General features: G+C 36.0%; 1 protein-coding gene across 1 annotated transcript in view; it reads left to right on the top strand.

The window, feature by feature from the left end:
• Positions 1–16,121, top strand: part of LOC111148875 (protein S) — a 66,354-nt gene extending 50,233 nt beyond the window's left edge. The window contains exons 11-15 of the mRNA XM_022505666.1: positions 3,002–3,169; positions 4,455–4,623; positions 8,170–8,318; positions 10,443–10,668; positions 14,424–16,121. Of these exons, the coding sequence (XP_022361374.1) occupies positions 3,002–3,169; positions 4,455–4,623; positions 8,170–8,318; positions 10,443–10,668; positions 14,424–14,584 (873 nt within the window). The 3' untranslated portion in view covers positions 14,585–16,121. The remainder of the gene's footprint in view (positions 1–3,001; positions 3,170–4,454; positions 4,624–8,169; positions 8,319–10,442; positions 10,669–14,423) is intronic.
• The last annotated feature ends 1,634 nt before the right edge of the window (positions 16,122–17,755 follow it).

The following is a 17,755-nucleotide window of genomic DNA, read 5'->3' on the forward strand; positions in this document are numbered from 1 at the left end:
ACAGAAAAACTTTAATATGGTAAATTTGATGCTGGCTCTTTAAAAAAATTCTTAATTTGATATTTTAACAATTTATGAATGTTCACCCCCACCGTATAAATGGGATTTTTTTCTTCATATCTTTCATGTAAAAAATTACTGCGACTGTTTTTACCATTTTATAATTTTGATGGCTTATTAATAGACTATACCATTTCAGACAAATTTATGCAGCTATAGAAATTATCTCAAATAGCTATGTATTTTAAGTAAATATTTTAAATGACAAAGTTAAGTTAAATTAATCTATAAACTGGACTATTCACTTCATAGCAGTTTTTCACTAATTTTAAATAATTTTAAAATTTCAAATAAAATACTTTAAAAATAAGCAATTAAAATGTAGAATTGTTCTGTAATTCAGATAAATAGAATGTGTGTACTTATTAAGTACTTAAAATGGTAATTATAAACCACAGAAATAAATATTGCTCTATTATAAATCATTATATCTCATATTTGGGTATGATTCTAATATGGGTGGGAAATCTGTAACTTGGATCACAGTTTTATTCATTCAGTAGAATATTTATTGAGCATATTGAGAATATTTATTGAGCACTTTATGTGCTATTCCTTTGGGTGGTGAGGCTACAACAGTGAGTAAATCAAAATCACTGGTCTCACGGAGCTTGCATACTAGGGGTGAGGGGTAAACCACAAACTGCATGAACAAACTGATACGTCAGATAGTGGTTAGTGCTAGGAGGAAGAAACAAAAACAACCAGGCAACAGAGAGTGATGGTGAGTGTGTATGTGGAATCAGGAAAGCCATCCCTGATGAGATTACATCTGACTGGAGACCAGGGCATAAATCATGAGAAATCTCTGGGGAAGATGATTCTGTGCCATGTGAACAGCAAATACAGAGCATGAGGCAAGAGGATGTGATTGTTGTATTTGAGGAACAACACAAAGGTCAGTGTAGATGCAGGTGAGTAAGGGAGAGAGAGGGGGGGGCAGAGAATGAGGTTAGAAATGTGCTCTGGAACAAGACCAGATAGGGTCATGGGGACTATAGTGAGAACTTGGGAGTTTATGCTAAGTAGAAAGACCTTGGATGATTGTGAGAAGTGACATGATTTAATTTGCACGTATCTTAAAAGGCAGTTTGTATCACGACATGATGGTTTTGTGGAAACTAGATAGTAGAGAGTAAGAATGGGACAGATTATGGGGTCATGAGACCATTGCAGTAACTCAGTGGGGAGAAGATGGCATCACTGACCACAGTGTTGGTAGGTGATGATAAGTGGTCAGATGCTGGATATACTTTTAAGGTCCAGCCTTCAATTTATTTTTTTTTATTTTAAAAATTTTTTTTAAAGATTTATTTATTTGACAGACAGAGATCACAAGTAGGCATAGAGGCAGGCAGAGAGAGAGAGAGAGGAGGAAGCAGGCTCCCTGCCGAGCAGAGAGCCCGATGCGGGGCCCAATGCGGGACTCGATCCCAGGACCCTGAGATCATGACCTGAGCCGAAGGCAGAGGCTTAACCCACTAGCCACCCAGGCGCCCCCAGCCTTCAATTTAAGATAGATAAAAACTTCTGAATATTCAGCATAAAGAATATCCTGTAGGGATGTTCAGAGGGTTTGCAGGATATCGAATATTTTATTACTTATTTTGCATGACTTTCCTAAATATTACAGGGTGTCCAGCATCTTGCAGCATCCCATACGTCCTACTCATTGTGACAACTAAAAGTACCATCCCTATCCCTAAGTTTTGCAGATACCCTAGAGTGGTCCAGTACACCCCCATTGAAACATATTTGCATGACTAGAGGGAAAAGGTGTAGAGTGCTGAGCTCAGATGTAGAATAGACATTGAGAGAAGAGGAGGAGCCAGCAAAGGAAGCTGAGAGGAAGTGATAAGAATGTGGAGATGCAAGTGAGACTGAGGTTCTAGAGGCTGACTGAACATCTTTCAAGGAGGCAATAGTCATTCAAGTAAAATGATGCCAGTTGGCTGTATTAAGGACAGTGTACTGACTAACTGTAAACATGACCAGTCATTTTACTTCAGAGCACAGTTTTCCCCTTCCTGTAGTGGTGCTTTCATAGGCCTGCTCTTTTGCTTCCATCATTGATTAGTAAAAGAAGAATTTGTGTTTTGAGCGCTACAGTTTTGCATGAGGAAATGTCAGCAGTGGTTCTTCGAATGGCCTTTTGGGGAGATTTTTAAATTATTATTATTATTGTTGTTTACCATCACTTTCAACCTTTTTTAAAAAACCAGACTCCTTTCAGGGCACCTGGGTGTCTCAGCCGATTAAACGTCTGACTCTTGATCTCAGGTCAGGGTTTGACCTCAGGATCATGAGTTCAAGCCCCACGTTGGGCTCCATCCTTGGCATGAAGCCTACTTAAAAGCAAAAAACAAAACAGAACTACTTTCAAAATTGGAAAAACCCAATTTAATTTTATGTATTATATACTTCTTTATGATCTCAATTACTTTTGAATTTTGAAATAAAGTATAATTTGTGTGTAATGAACAGAATACTGGAAGTACTGATTTCTCATATTTTATATTAAGAATTTATTTCCATTATTGATTCCATATGTATACTTTCAGACAATTGTAAAATAAGAAAACTTAAAAGTTTTCTAAGATTTTGTAAAGTGACTCGATTAAAAGAAACTTAATTTTATGACACTGGATTTGAATTATGTATATTATAATTGGATGTTTAAAATTAAAAGAACAATATTGTGTGGGTTTTTTTTTTTACTTTAAAATATGGGGTTCATTTAATTTTCCATCAAGAATTACCACTTTAAAACACATATTTACCACCTTATATCAAATGGATTACAACAAATTAATAATTAAACTAAAATGATTACTTTGAAAAATTATTTACCAGAATAATAACAGGATTTTTCAATCTTAGCGTTTCAAATGACATGCAGTGATGTTTGGTGGTTTGATAATTTTTGTCTTTTTAATTGTAGGTCTCTGTGGAAGAACTAGAACACAGTATTAGTGTAAAAATAGCTAAAGAAGCTGTAATGAATATAAATAAGCCTGAAAGCCTTTTTAAGCTTACAAGTGGATTTCTAGAAACTAAAGTATATTTTGCAGGATTACCTCGGAAAGCGGAGAATACCCTCGTTAGACCGGTAATGATCCAAGTTTCTATCATTCATCATGGATGAATTACTCTTGTCTGTAATAGATTTGAAGATGTGTTTTTCTGAGAGTCAAAAGAAGTGATTTTGTTGAACATACCAATTGTGACAACTTAAATTGAACAAGGAAAAATAACATAGTGATCCTTGAAATTATATTAAGGAAATAAGAAAATAAATGTAGTGTTTTGGAGTCCATTTAAATCCCCAGCATTACTCATGGGGAAGTAGATTTTTCTTTCAGTTCTCAAGCATCAGTTCAGTGTTAACATGATAACTGTGCATATTTAGCTACTACAAATGTAAATACATGTATTTGAGTCCAAAAATATAACATTTTGTAGAAGCCAGTCAAAGAAGTTTCTTACGTCTATTTTAGGACTTAAATTTGGGAGATAAAATAGCATATGATGCTGGAACTTTTTAAAAAAAAATCTTTGCTGGGAGTTTAACTTCATCCTATCATAAATTGAAGTTATATATAATAGATGATTTTCTGAATATGATGTTTGTCTAATAACTGTGGAATAGGTTTCACGAAGGAGACTAATCACTGTCCTTGAAGAGTCTTAAAAATTTCATTTGAAGTCATGGGCCTGTCAATTATACTTGCTGATTTAACTTAAATATTTACCATTTAATATCCATCTTTTACTCATGGCAATTCACCCTTACCTTAACTTTTGAAAGATTCCTGCAGTATGATATAAAACCTGAATTAGTTAACTCATGTCAGAGTGACTGCATCTGTTCCTTTGAAATTGATAAATCAAGACATTTTAAAAGTAAAATAAATTATTCAAAAACTATTTATAAAATGGCTACTATGGGTCTTGAGTCTGGCTGGTCGCTTTGAGGAGACTTTTGTTCCTGAAGAGGTTCAGTGTCTGATGGCAAAACAAACCTATATGTAAATGCAATTAAAGTAAGCAGCTTACAGCCCACACCCACAGCTAGAAGCATATATGGAACTTGAGAGCAGAAAAGTTATTTCTGGATGATAGAGGAGAGGCAGATAGGGCTTGAGGGGCTAGAAATGATAAGGATCACAGTGGAGGTCTGTGATGGCAAAAACTCACTGTAACTGAAAAAGACTGCCCATCTGAAGGACACCTTAAAAAATTAGATAATATTCAAAATCTGTAAAGTATTTTAAAATGTCATCAAAGAAAGGTTTTCCCTCTAAATGAAAACTGCATCTGTAATCAATTAAGCCATGTATGAGTCTGACTTTTTAAAGTTTAAGATACACTCGACCTGTATTTTAATTTGTTAGATTAACCCTCGTCTAGATGGATGTATACGAAGCTGGAATTTGATGGGTCAGGGAACTTCGGGAATAAAGGAAATCATTCAAGAAAAACAAAATAAGCATTGTTTTGTCACTGTGGAGAAGGGTTCCTACTATCCTGGTTCTGGAGTTGCTCAGTTTAGCATAGAATACAGTAAGTAATTTCTCATTTTACTTCTCTCTTTTCTCATTAATGACTAAATTTATTAATTGACAAACAGTTGTATTTCCTTCGGTAAACATTATTGAATACTTAACTCTGTGCCAGGCATAGTGTTAGGCTTATTCATGTTGTATGTTTTTTATTCAATTTTTGCAGTATGTTGGGAGGGAAGGAAGTAGAATATGCTTATGTTATTACTTAAAGATTACTTAAAAAAAAAGTTATTGGTACCTAACTTGATTAATTGCAAGTAAATTCAATTAACCTGTTTTAAAGTTCACCAATTTCTCAGCTGTGTTGAGTTTACTGCTTACTGCTTCAAAAGGATTCATTTTCATTACCAGAATGTAATGATTGTTTAGTTGATTGTTTCTTAAAATGTCCAACCCTTCCTTGAAGTTTCCTATCTGTGATTAGATGTTGTCCATGTTTTCTACTTGAGCCTTCAACTTATTAATCATAATTATTTTAAATTCTCTATCTGATAGGTCCAATATCAATGTCATGTTGATTGCTTTGTCTCTTGACCATGTGTTATTTTTCCTTGTTTCCTTCGGTATTGAATGATTTTTGGTTTAAAAGATAAGCATCTTGTGTAGAACAGTAGAGACAAATAAATAATACATAAGTCTGGAGATAAGCATATTTCTGCTTTTGATAGGCCTTTTATAAACTGGTTGAATCAGTCTAGTTAAGAGTTGAGCTGCTTAAGCTTTCTGGTTTCCATGAGTACCCTTCAAATTCCTTTATTATTACCTTGTGCTTAGGGCAGTGACTGGTTTGCCAGAGGGTTTTTCTTAATAGTTCATCTATCATTAGCTTTAGGTGTTCTGTTTATGATACGCCTCAAGAAAGTGTTTCTGCATGGTCTTGCTTTACGTTAAAGGAATGCTCTTGTTACTTGACATTTGCTAGCATGGTGGCAAGGTCTGGGGAACATTCTCTCATGTTCTGATACAGATTCAGTTTTGGGCAAGTGTTGTATCCCTGGGTTCCAGGGGTGTGAACTTTTCATTGTCCCTCTCCCAACCATCTGTGGGGGAGATATCTAATGATCAGGACTCCAGATCCTTCTCCATGGTAAATGGCTTTTGGTTGGTTTGTTGTTGTTGTTGTTGTTGTTGTTTTTTTTTTTTCCCAGTTTCCTTTTCCTAACCTCTAGATGTAATGGGTCTTTGCATGTGTTCTAATGGTGGCAGTGTTTGTTGCCTTTTCCCCATTGCTGTAAGGCTTTTGTTGCATAGAGAAGACAAAGAAGGAATGGACATACATCTTTGTACCTTTATGTGATTAATTCTATAGGAGAGAATCTTAGATTATGTCCATCAAAGGTTATGCAAATGTATAGTTCCTACTGGTATATTCTCTTCCAAAGATGTGTTACCAATTTATACTCCTACCAACAGAGTAAGAAAGTGTATGCTTGAGATTTGTTTCCAATCTGAGAGTTGAAAAATTAAATCTTCTAATTTTAAATATTATTGTCCCAATTTCTACTGAATTTAAATATCTCTCCATATGTTTATTAGCTATTTTTATATCTTGATTCTCTTACTAGGTTCTTTGTCTTTTTCTGTTTAGGAGTTCATGATTTGAGCTACTAATACTTTGTATTATAAATTTAGTGTACTGATACCTCTGCTTTAAGGAAAAATTATATTTTAAATGTGTTTATTTGCAGTCTAAAAAAGTATTACTACAGTTTTAAAGAAGAATCTTCCACTAGTACTTTTTGTGTCCCTAACATAAAGTAATGGAATGTTTTTAACTTTAGTTCTGTTCTGTATGAGAAGGATTTAAAAAAAAAAATATTTCAATTGAGATTGATGACTGAATATAAGAAAAAACTAGACCCACAATAATTTGTTCAAAAGAAAAACTCTGAAACGAAAATGAAAATAAGAGTTCTATTGTATCTGAAAAAAATCATAAGTAATTAGTTATTTCATAGATAACTTGAAAGTGACCTACTTTTGAATTAATATTTAATGTTACATTATAATTTCTGTACACTTGCATATTTTAGTTTGAGTTTGTTAATATAGTAAATTTACTTATTTCAAAATGATTATTTTATTTATATATATGTATGTGTATATATATATATTTATATGTATATATAATAAAATTACATTTTATTATATATATTTATATGTATATAAAATAAAATTTTATATATGTATATGTATCATTTTTTTTCCCCTCTCCTGGGTGGGAATTAAAGTATTATGAATGGGGATGCCTGGGTGGCTCAGTCAGTTCAGTGTCTGTCTTTGGCTTAAGTCATGATCCCACGGTCCTGGGATCTGAGTCCCACATCGTGCTCCTTGCTCAGCAGGGAACCTACTTCTCCATCTACCTGCCACTCACTCTCTCTCTGAGAAATAAATAAATAAAATCTTTTAAAAAGGATTATAAATGAACACTGTAATAGCATTAGATGTGGCTAAATGGAAGATCATCTTGTCAAGGGGAGATTATTTTCTCCATTCATATTCACTTTTTCAAAGCCTACAAGTGGTATTTGAGCTATTGTTTTATATTACTTCATATTAAATAAGGAAGGCTTCACTCAAAGTGTGAATTAGTATTTCTTTAAAGATTTTATTTATTTATTTGAGAGGTGCAGAAAAGCATGAGTGGAGGAGGGGCAGAGAAAGAGGGAGAGAGTGACAAGCAGACTCCCTGCCAAATGGGGAGCCTGATGCAGGGCTGGATTCCAGGATCCTGAGATCATGAGCTGAGCCAAAGTCTGATGCTTAATCGACTGAGCTACCCAGGTGCCCTAATCTTTTTAGGAATTAAACTATTTTGGAAACACATCAATTCAACTATTTGTTGAGTGACTACTGTGGAAAACAAAGTGGTCCTAGAGCCAAGTAGGGCTTGCACTCTAGCGGGATACATAATTAACCTTGTAATGATAAAAAAAAAAAAAATTAACTATTATGACAACAGAATCGCAGAAGAGTTCCTGTTAGAATTTTAGAGTTAACCGTTGATTTCAGAGTACATCTCTACTATCAAACTATCTAACTCTCCTATTTGTATAAATCATATTTTTCTTTCCCACTGCTTTGAACTGACCCCTTTATGGATGAGGAATGGTAGGGTGGTGATGGCAGCCATACCCAAATGTTCCCTCAGAAACATTACAATAAATTTGTTGAATTTCCTTCTAAGTGTGTATTCTAAAATCTGACCATCTGAGATTGGACTGGTGGTGGAGATGGAGGCAGAAAGAATACCTGTAAAAGAACACAGGAGAAATTCATAATATTCTGAAACACCACATCTAGAATTTTATTCTAGGAAGACCAGAAGGCTAGGGCTCCATTTATGTGTTCCTTGCCTGCATTTAAAAAAATTGTTCTTGTTTTTAGATTTTTGCCCAGGTTTTATAGGACACTGAGGAAGGAGAATGAAAATCTTCAGTTTTCCACAAAAATGGCTTTGAGTATCAGTAAGGTTGTAATAATTCCTCCTGGCATACTTTAGGAGTATACTGATCCTGCTTCTGTGTGATTGTTTTAACAGGTTATCTGTCCAATGTTGAGGACTGGCAAGTAAATGTGTCCTTGAGCATTCGCCCCTCCACGGGTACTGGTGTTATGTTCGCCTTGGTTTCTGGCAGCACCGTGCCCTTTGCCTTGTCCTTGGTAGACTCTGCCTCTGAAAAGCTTCAGGTAACTTCCCTAAACTTTTGTGATTCTCGTTTTTTTTTTTTTTTTAATCTGTAAATGATGATTAAATGAGAGAGCATGTAAAGTTAGCACCGTGTCTAGCCCATCGATAAGGACTCAGAAAATGTCCATATTACTACTTTTTGCTGGCTTATTTCCAAGGTCTGATCCAGGAATCAGAGAGGGGAGAAAAATGGAAAAGCCTGTTACTGTGCATCCAACAGCCAAGATCAGGCAAACTCACACACAGGCTACCTGGAGCCTTCCCAGGGTGCAGAGAGATCCATCTTTATTTAAATCCTTGAAATATTATGGGAGTCATGGTCTGTACTAACAAAATAAAAGTGAGCTGATTAAAATTCAGTCTCTGCTATTCTGTGTCTAATTATAATGTTTTGTGTTCTCTGGCAGTCTTAATCTTTTCTCCCATGAGTAAATTAGGAAGGACTGGAGAAAACTAAAACCAGTCCACCTGGCTTCTTGCTGGCAACTGTAATTTGAAAATAGGAGGAAGAACAGGAAAAGACTCTAGGATAAAAGGAAACATGAGCATTATCAGAAGATCTGTATTATTCAGCCTTCTACTTGAGACTAATAGTTCTGACCATGTGTCATCCACACTGGATTCCAACAAGTTATGGCCAGAAGCTTATATTTGTGCCAAGGTTGGCTTGGATATTCTCTGTAGCTTTTAGACAGAAGGATGTAATTGAATGATGTCTGTAGCAATAAAGAGGTGTGTTGTTTTCAGCTTAATGATGATTGCAGGGAGTGTCTAGTGGTTAAGCATAAGCCACCTAAGGAGATCTTGCCCAGTTTTCAGCTCCAATTTACCATAGGAACTCGCTACATTTAGATTCCAGCTTTTTGCTTGCTTTTTTTTTTTTTTTTTAAACAAAATGGAAATCCTGTCTTCAGCACTATATCCCTCCAGTAGAGGAGATTAATGCATGCCATGTCTTTGTTATTTATTTTACCTCTACTGTGTTTGAGTCCGTGGCTCCTTTTTTTTTTTTTTTTTTCTCATGTCAGATTGCCTTCTCAAGATCTGTGTACAATATTTCATAACATAAGTCCACATACTGTTGATCATTCTGGAACCATTTTAAGATTATTAGTGAGTTCAAGGATATGGATAGGTAACAGTGACAGATTTCCTCAAATAACTGGTATTTGCAATGTATAGGCTTGGATTCCTAAGTAAATACTTCAGACTATCTTTCTACCATCTCATAACACCCATGTTCCTAGTTTTATTTTTGTTTTGTTTTGTTTTAAGATTTTATTTATTTATTTGAGAGAGAGAACAAGAACAAGCAGGGGTGGGGAGGGGCAGTGAGGGGGGAAGTAGGCTCCCCCCCTGCCTGCCGCCGCAACCCTGAGCAGGGAGCCAGACTTGGGGCTCTACCCTAGGACCCTTAGAACATGACCTGATCCAAAGGCAGACGCTTAACTGCCTCAAAAATGTCCATTATTATTACTTTTTGCTGGTTTATTTCCAAGGTCTGATCCAGGAGCTACCCAGGTGCCCCTTGATTTTATTCTTTTTACATTTCCTCTATCCACATGTAAGTTATATGCATAGATCACTGTCAACAAGTTGAGTGATTTTGTGTCTCAGCGGTTTGAAAAGTTCAGCAAAACAAATACATTTTCTCTTTTAAATATCTTCTGGTAAATACTCTGTAACTTACTGCTGGTGATCCCTGGCTTTCCTCTCTCAGGACTTTTCCCCTCATTTTGTCCCAAGTCTTACAGGATTGCTTCTGTGGCACACAGAAACCTTTCAGTCTTGCTGGCATGTGCTTACTCAAGCATTTGAAATTTTCCAAGCCCTTTCCCCAACAAAGAGTGATTCAACTCTTTCATTTTTCACATGTAAGTTTTGAAGTTAGGAAGGCTCACAAACAGAAAAATAGTGCTTAAGACTGTACTTTAGGTTCCCATCTTTGGTAAAACAACTTGGTATACTGAAATTTCAGAAACCACTGTCCATTTGTATCTTAGCTGGACCTGAAATTTGTAAAACTAATGTATTTTTTAAAATTATGATGTGACTCAAAAGTCCCTCTTAAGTGGCAATACCATAAATACCTGCTTATATTGAATCTTTGCTCTGTTTTTCAGGATATCCTGGTATCCGTTGAAAATACGGTGATGTACCGGATGGAGGCAGTAAGTCTGTGTTCCAATCAACCATTCCATCTGGAATTGAGAGTCAACAGAAACAATCTGGAGCTGTTCACTCCACTTAAAAAAGACACTATCTCCTCTGAAAACCTTCAAAGACAGTTGGCCATTTTGGATGAAGCAATGAAAGGGACAGTGACCACTTACCTGGGTGGTCTTCCAGGTAGCTTTATACTTTTTTCTTTTTCTTTTTCTTTTTTTTTCAAAATTTTCTTTAAAAAGCTTTAAAAAGTATCTTTTTAATCAAATTGATCCTATTTTAAATATGTAATCTTAGTAAAAGGAAGACAAAATTCCAGTATCCATTTGTCTTTTCCTAAGGATTTATATTGATGTTTTATTGGTATGTTTTGCTTATTTATTTACTTATTTAAGATTTTGTTTATTTATTTGACAGAGAGAGAGATCACAAGTAGGCAGAGAGGCAGGCAGAGAGAGAGAGAGAGGGAAGCAGATTTTCTGCTGAGCAGAGAGCCCAATGTGGGGCTTGATCCTAGGACTCCGAGGTCATGACCTGAGCGGAAGGCAGAGGCTTTAACCCACTGAGCCACCCAGGTGTCCCTGTTTATTTATTTCTTAATGGTGAACTAAAACTTAACCAAATTTTGTTGCATCTGGCTATCCTAGTCAGAAAGTGTTTATTATTTCAGTTCATCTTCACAAAAGTCTTGTGAGTTCAATCTTTATCCTTTAATTCATTCATCATTTACCTTTTATTTATTAAGAACCTACATCCCAGGTAGTAGGGGTATAGTAATAAGCAAATAGATATGATCTCTGCTGCTAAGCCTTTTACAATCTAGTTCAGAGGCAGACGACAAATAACCAATTAGGAAAATATCAGAATAATTAAATTGTGATGATAACTTGTATGAAAGAAAAGTATGAATTGCTTTTGGAGCCTAAAAATGGGGACTTGGCCTGGTCATGCAGGCCAGGAATGAGCTTTCTGAAGAAAAGGCTAAGATACAAATATGGTAAATTGAAGGATTAAATTTAACCAAGTGGTTGGGTGGGAATTAGAATTAATATGCAAGTAAAAAAATGGTCTATGTGTGGGCAAAATGGGGGGTGGATACACTTGAGGAATATATAGAAGACACTCAAACACTTTGAGCAAGGGAGATGGTAGTGAGGCTGAGAACTGGGTGCATGGGGGGTGGCGGGTTGTAGACCTGGTTTGGGGTCCTGACTCTTGTTACAAGAGCCATGGAAGTCTTTAAAAAAGTTGGGGTGCCTGGGTGGCTCAGTCAGTTAAGCATCTGCTTTTGGCTCAGGTCATGATCCCAGGTCCTTGGATCGAGCCCCGCTTTGGGCTCTCTGCTCAGCAGAAAGTCTGCTTCTCCCTTTGCATTCTCTCTCTATTTTTCCCTCACTCTCTTTCAAATAAATAGATAAAATCTTTAATAAAAAATTTAGACAGAGAAAGGGTGTATCAATATTGTCATTTTAAAAACCCACCCTATGTGATGGATGGAGATGGACAGGCAGGAGACAAAAGTGGATGAGATGAGCTGTGGGCTGCTGAAGTAGCCCAGATGGAGGAGCAGTAACAGTAACAGAGGCAACAACTCCGCTACCATCAATCAGTGTGTAATAAACAGTCTGGCATTGTTCAGAGTGCTTCAGAGGGATTGACTTATTTAATATCCAAAACAGACCTGTGAGGCAGGTGCTATTATTATCCCCATGTCACACATGAGGAAGCTGCTGGACTAGGATGATGGCAGTGAAGATGTGGCACGGTGGTTAGATGGGAGCTATATGTGAGAAACAACATTAATAGGATTTAAGGACTGAAAGGCAGGTATCAGGATCTCTTTCTTAGATATCCAGCATGAGCAATTGCATGGGTGGAGATTCCATTTACCATAAGATAGGGAGAACCGGAGGAAAAGCACATGCATCTCCAATTAATAGTGGAAAATATGAAATTGGTGTCAACATTTTACTTTAAGTGGCAAAAAGTAATTGAGGCAGAAAATTTTTGAGAAATATTTTCAAATACCATTCGCAGGTTATTTTTGTAAGGAAAATTCTGAGTTTGATGTCTGGACTTCTAGGAACCTTTATTTATTTATTTTTAAAGATTTATTTATTTATTTGACAGACAGAGATCACAAGTAGGCAGAGAGGCAGGCAGAGAGAGAGGGGGAAGCAGACTCCCTGCTGAAGGACAGCCCTATGTGGGGCTCAATCCCAGGACCCTGGGATCATGACTAGAGCCGAAGGCAGAGGCTTTAACCCACTGAGCCACCCAGGTGCCCCAGGAATCTTTATTTTCTTACTTTTAATTGCTCAGGGGCTTCATATTTCATATATGAAAATTTTATCTGGGTTTTTGTGGAACAGAAGTAAGGATACTCTAAAAGTTATGGATAGATAGATAAATAGATAAGTTAGCGTGGTTAATTATTAGAAAGTTACTTAAGTTACTGTGGTTACTTATTAGAAGCATAATTATAGTTCAAAGGAATGAATTCTATATTGAAATCCACCTACTACCTTATTTGCAAATTAGTTGAATGCCATTTTAGTAAATCAGACAAACAATAAAAGAGTTGAAAAGAAGTAAAGCTATCAAATATTAATGGTTCCAGGACTTTGGCAACAGCACTGAAGATGACTTCAGGCAAGATGTGTTTAGAGAAAGAGTGAGGAAAACTGAGGAGAACCGACAATTGAGATATTAGGAGTGTAAACAATGGGATAGGTAAATTACCAGTTGATATGCAAAATAAGCATATTCAGTCGCATGTTATGAATTAAAAATCAGGGGAAATTGATGATTCTGAGGATTTTTATAATAGCGGCATAATCCTGATGCTCAGCCAGACTTGAAAGGGTTTCATAGAGAATGCTGTGAGCCCCTAGAAAAGTATAGACTTTATTCACTGCATTGGCAAATTAAAGGTGGAAAATTTGAAATGTATGTTTTTTGCATAAGGTACTAAGAAAGAAGAATAAAGGCTGAAAATCTCAGTTGGGAACTAAATTCATGGGGGTGGAGTGCCAAAAAAAGAAGCAAGTGGAGAGATGGATGTTATTAAGATGAACCATAGTTCTTAGGAATTCAAGGGTGTTACCCAAGTATTAAGTCTGATGGGGAGAGTGAAAGTGTCAAAAGGCCCAAAGGCTCTAAACTAGTCACTGAAACATTGTTAAAATTATTTTTTTGAACACCAAACAGTATATAAAATGAATTCCCTATCATGACCTGCCATTGTAGGCTCAGCAAGAAGCTGTTTTTGGGAAAATAGAGAAATGTCTTTTATTCCAGCAGTAATAAAAGAGATGAATTTATCATGGCATTTTAAAAAGATTTCCATGTAGCTCTAGTTTGGAGTTGAAAAAAATGATTTAACAATGCTTAAATTGTTGCTCAAATTTAAAAAGAAGATAATATGGGCGCCTGGGTGGCTCAGTGGGTTAAGCCGCTGCCTTCAGCTCAGGTCATGATCCCAGGGTCCTGGGATCGAGTCCCACATCGGGCTCTCTGCTCAGCAGGGAGCCTGCTTCCCTTCCTCTCTCTCTGCCTGCCTCTCTGCCTACTTAGGATCTCTGTCTGTCAAATAAATAAATAAAATTAAAAAAAAAATTTTAAAAGAAGATACATAACAGGTAAGAATATGCTCTTTTTAATTCTTTTTGAAGTGTGTTTATCTATCTTAGGTTTGAATGAGACTAATTGTGTTTATGAAATCAGAGGAATTCATGATATGCTGAATCCAGTGCCAAGCACAATACCTTATATACATAGGAGTCACTTAATATAAATTTATTGAATAATCACATTATTGATTTTTCCTTTATGATTAGAATTTGGTTGGATATGGGAAGTCTGAATAGTTTCTCTAATTATAAGCAAACAAGATGCCAGAAGTCTTGGGCTAATATTTTAATATTCTGTTTTTACAGATATTCCATTCAATGCCACACCAGTGAATGCCTTTTATAATGGCTGTATGGAAGTGAACATTAATGGTGTCCAGTTGGATCTGGATGAAGCCGTTTCTAAGCATAATGATATTAGAGCTCACTCATGTCCAACAGTTTCAAACAACACAAAGAATTCTTAAGGCTTCTTTCCTGTGCTGATAATATATTTTTCCTGTGTGTAATTATACTTATGTTTCAATAATAGCTGAAGGGCTTTACCTGTAATGTTCAGACCTTGATTATTTTATGGTACTTTGACTTTCCTGGAATTTTAAAAAAGGTCATTTTTCCAGAAGAACAAGATCCTCTGATGGTACAAATCACATTTAAGAATTCTTACCTCTATTGCTGCCTAGAAATTAAATAATGAATTACATAAACATTTCTAATTTGAATTTTTTGCACAAATGACATTTCCTTATTTTTATGTTTGTCAAAGTAAAATTTAATTTTATCACCATGAGCTAGTGCTGAAATAAATATCTTTTGGAAGTGCTGAAATAAATATCTGAAATAAATACCTTTTGGAAGGCAAGGAAGTAAACTCAAACAAAAGTGCATGTGACTAAATACTATTGATCATAGCAGATACTCTTTTAATTTATTTTTGTTTTTCCCTAATGAGGGCAGAAGGAGAAACAGTGGCCTATTAAGAAAGAATTGAGTGGAAGGCTTTAAAGGTTTACCCCAAAAACAGTTCCTCAGGGGGATTTTCACTTAGTTTTGCATTTGAACCAGTAGCTTTCTTGAATTACAAAACAAGTGGGACATATTTTCATGGAAACAAATGAATCTTGCTGGTTAGTAATTGGATTTTATGAGGATGAGATACTAGATTGTGCTGGAATGGGTGTAGAAACATGGGATGGGGACGGTCCTTAAGTTTGGCTGTGGGTTACTCAAGCTCGAGATTAGAAAAGGCAGAACCTAAGATGGAAAGACCAAATGATAGAATGAATAACATGGAATTGCATAGTATTCCTTGAGTCCAACTTTAAGTACTAGACCAAATTGCCAGATGTGATTGTTGAAGGACAAAAAGAACTCTGAAAGCTAGAACAGGTATAACGAAAGGATAACCACAGAGGGACATAGTTAATATTGTTTCTTTGGAGTAAGGAGGTTAAGGGTGCCACGTACTTGTTGGTAATGCCTTCCAAGTGGCAGTTTTATCACTGCCAGACCTACCAGTCACGTTAGGTATGGCTCAGGTGTTTCATTAGTAGTTTTAGAAAATAAACTTTTTTTCTACTATAGATATTTGATATCACGTAAAACAATAAACTGGAGTGTAATGCAAACATTTATGTGAATAATATCTATATTTTGTCAGCTCTTTGAACAGAACATAAAATCATACAGCATCCATGGAAGTCTTCCTGCAGCACAGTGGCTCTTTAGTTAAAAGATATAAAGGTCAAATACATGATCAGAAGCTATGGTTGAGTTATAGATTGGAGCTCAGAAAGGGAAGAAAAGCAAAGGTGATAATGTATTGAGTGTTTGACACCTGCCCAGAATTGTGCTAGTTCATCTTACTCGATGTAATCTTTCTCCCAATTTACCACCATGTACTGTGGGTGATGAATTTCAGCAAGCAACTGTTGACAATTACACTGATGTAAAATAGCAAAAAAGTAGAAAAACTGAAAGCCTATGAAAAGGAAAAAAAAAAAAGAAAGGAAATGAGGGAAAAATGAATTTTCTTCAGGGAGGAGTTCTGTGATTCTTGTTTAGTTATGCCCAGATACAAATACAACTATAGGGATCAATTCCACAATTTCCATCAGAAATGGAAAACTTTCAACATGCAGTGATCTTCAAAGAGGGTCCAGAGACCCATTTATAAATTTCATCTCTGTTTGATATGCATGTACGTATGACTTAGCAAGGTGAGAGGGGAGGTGTTTCTTACAACGAGAGTCATCTGGCAATGATCTTACATATGGGCTACTTGCTGTACCTGGCTTCAGGCTTTCCCAGAGAATTTACATTTGAAAATCTGATCTTCTGCTGTGGAACAAGAAAACCCTCTTTTCTGCTAAAGGTTTAAATGGGGGAGTCTAAAATCTCATTTTGTAACTAGTCTCCAGATGGAAAAACCATCTGATATATCTGATCCTCTTCAAGTTGATCTTAAGAGAAGGGTGACTAGACCAATATTTAAATGACAAAGAATCTAATGTTATTATCTGGAGTTCCCAAATAATAAATAATTATAAAATAGTAACATTTTATGTAAGTAATAAGTATAATGAATATAAAAATTTAATAAACAGAATCATATTGAACTCTGGAGTTGAAGCTGGAGCTTTCAGAGATGAGTGTCTCATTGAGCCAGCTCAGCATGTACAAGGCAGCCACACAGGACTAACAGCAGGCTGTTCTAGAAGATAGATACAGTTGTAGCCTCTTTGTACATGTAGCTAGCAGGTTACCAGGCAGGGATGTCTGAAACAAGAGTCCCTGCCCAAATTCGAAACTCTATACTGCTCGTCTATTCTTACTAGTTAACCCATCACTCAGTAAATACTAATTCTTGGAGTGAACAAATTCTATCCTCAGCTCTACATATAACTTGCTGCGTCTTTGATTCTCAGATGATGATAATATCATCAATTTAATGGTTTTGAAGACAAATGTAGTATTATTTAATTAAGGAAATGTTGACAATGGCTCTGAAAACTTTTATAATTAGAACTCTGGGCTACATATTGTCCTAGGAAAACAATGGAGAAGATGCTGTAGTCCTGCCATCAAGAGATTCAGTCTAGCTAGGAGATAGCACAGAAATGGGACAAATAACTCAGATATGAGCCTGAGTTTGGTAACAGCTGCAACAGAGAAATAAACTGTGTAAAGAGGGTTATAGGGAGGAAGAAATGGGTTACACCTGGAAGTTCAGTGAAGTGCTATTTGAATTAGGCCCAATGAAATATATATGAAGTTCCATTTCTCTGCTTCCAAGTCCTCTTTCCCACAGTATTTTCAGATAATCTCTCACACAGAGATCGTATTTCACAACAATTCTCAAAATGTCCTTTATTTCCCCTATTGATTATTGCATGAAGTACAGATAATTAATCCTAGCTTTCAAGGGCTTTCATCATTAAACCAGTGGATCTCAACCTGAGATGCTTATTAGATTCATTGGCACCATTACAGACAACTGAATCAGAAGATTCCCATTGAAAACCAGGTAGCAAACCACAGAGCCACCCTCTGGGTTCTTCCCAGCCTCATGCACTCCCTTCTGTCTCCTTTTGTCTCCCATATGCATGTGAGTTCACACGTACACATACGGTAGGGCA

Source organism: Enhydra lutris, unplaced genomic scaffold, assembly GCF_002288905.1.
Source record: "Enhydra lutris kenyoni isolate GAN:26980312 unplaced genomic scaffold, ASM228890v2 scaffoldscaffold2, whole genome shotgun sequence".
In the NCBI taxonomy this organism is placed as follows: Eukaryota; Metazoa; Chordata; class Mammalia; order Carnivora; family Mustelidae; genus Enhydra; species Enhydra lutris.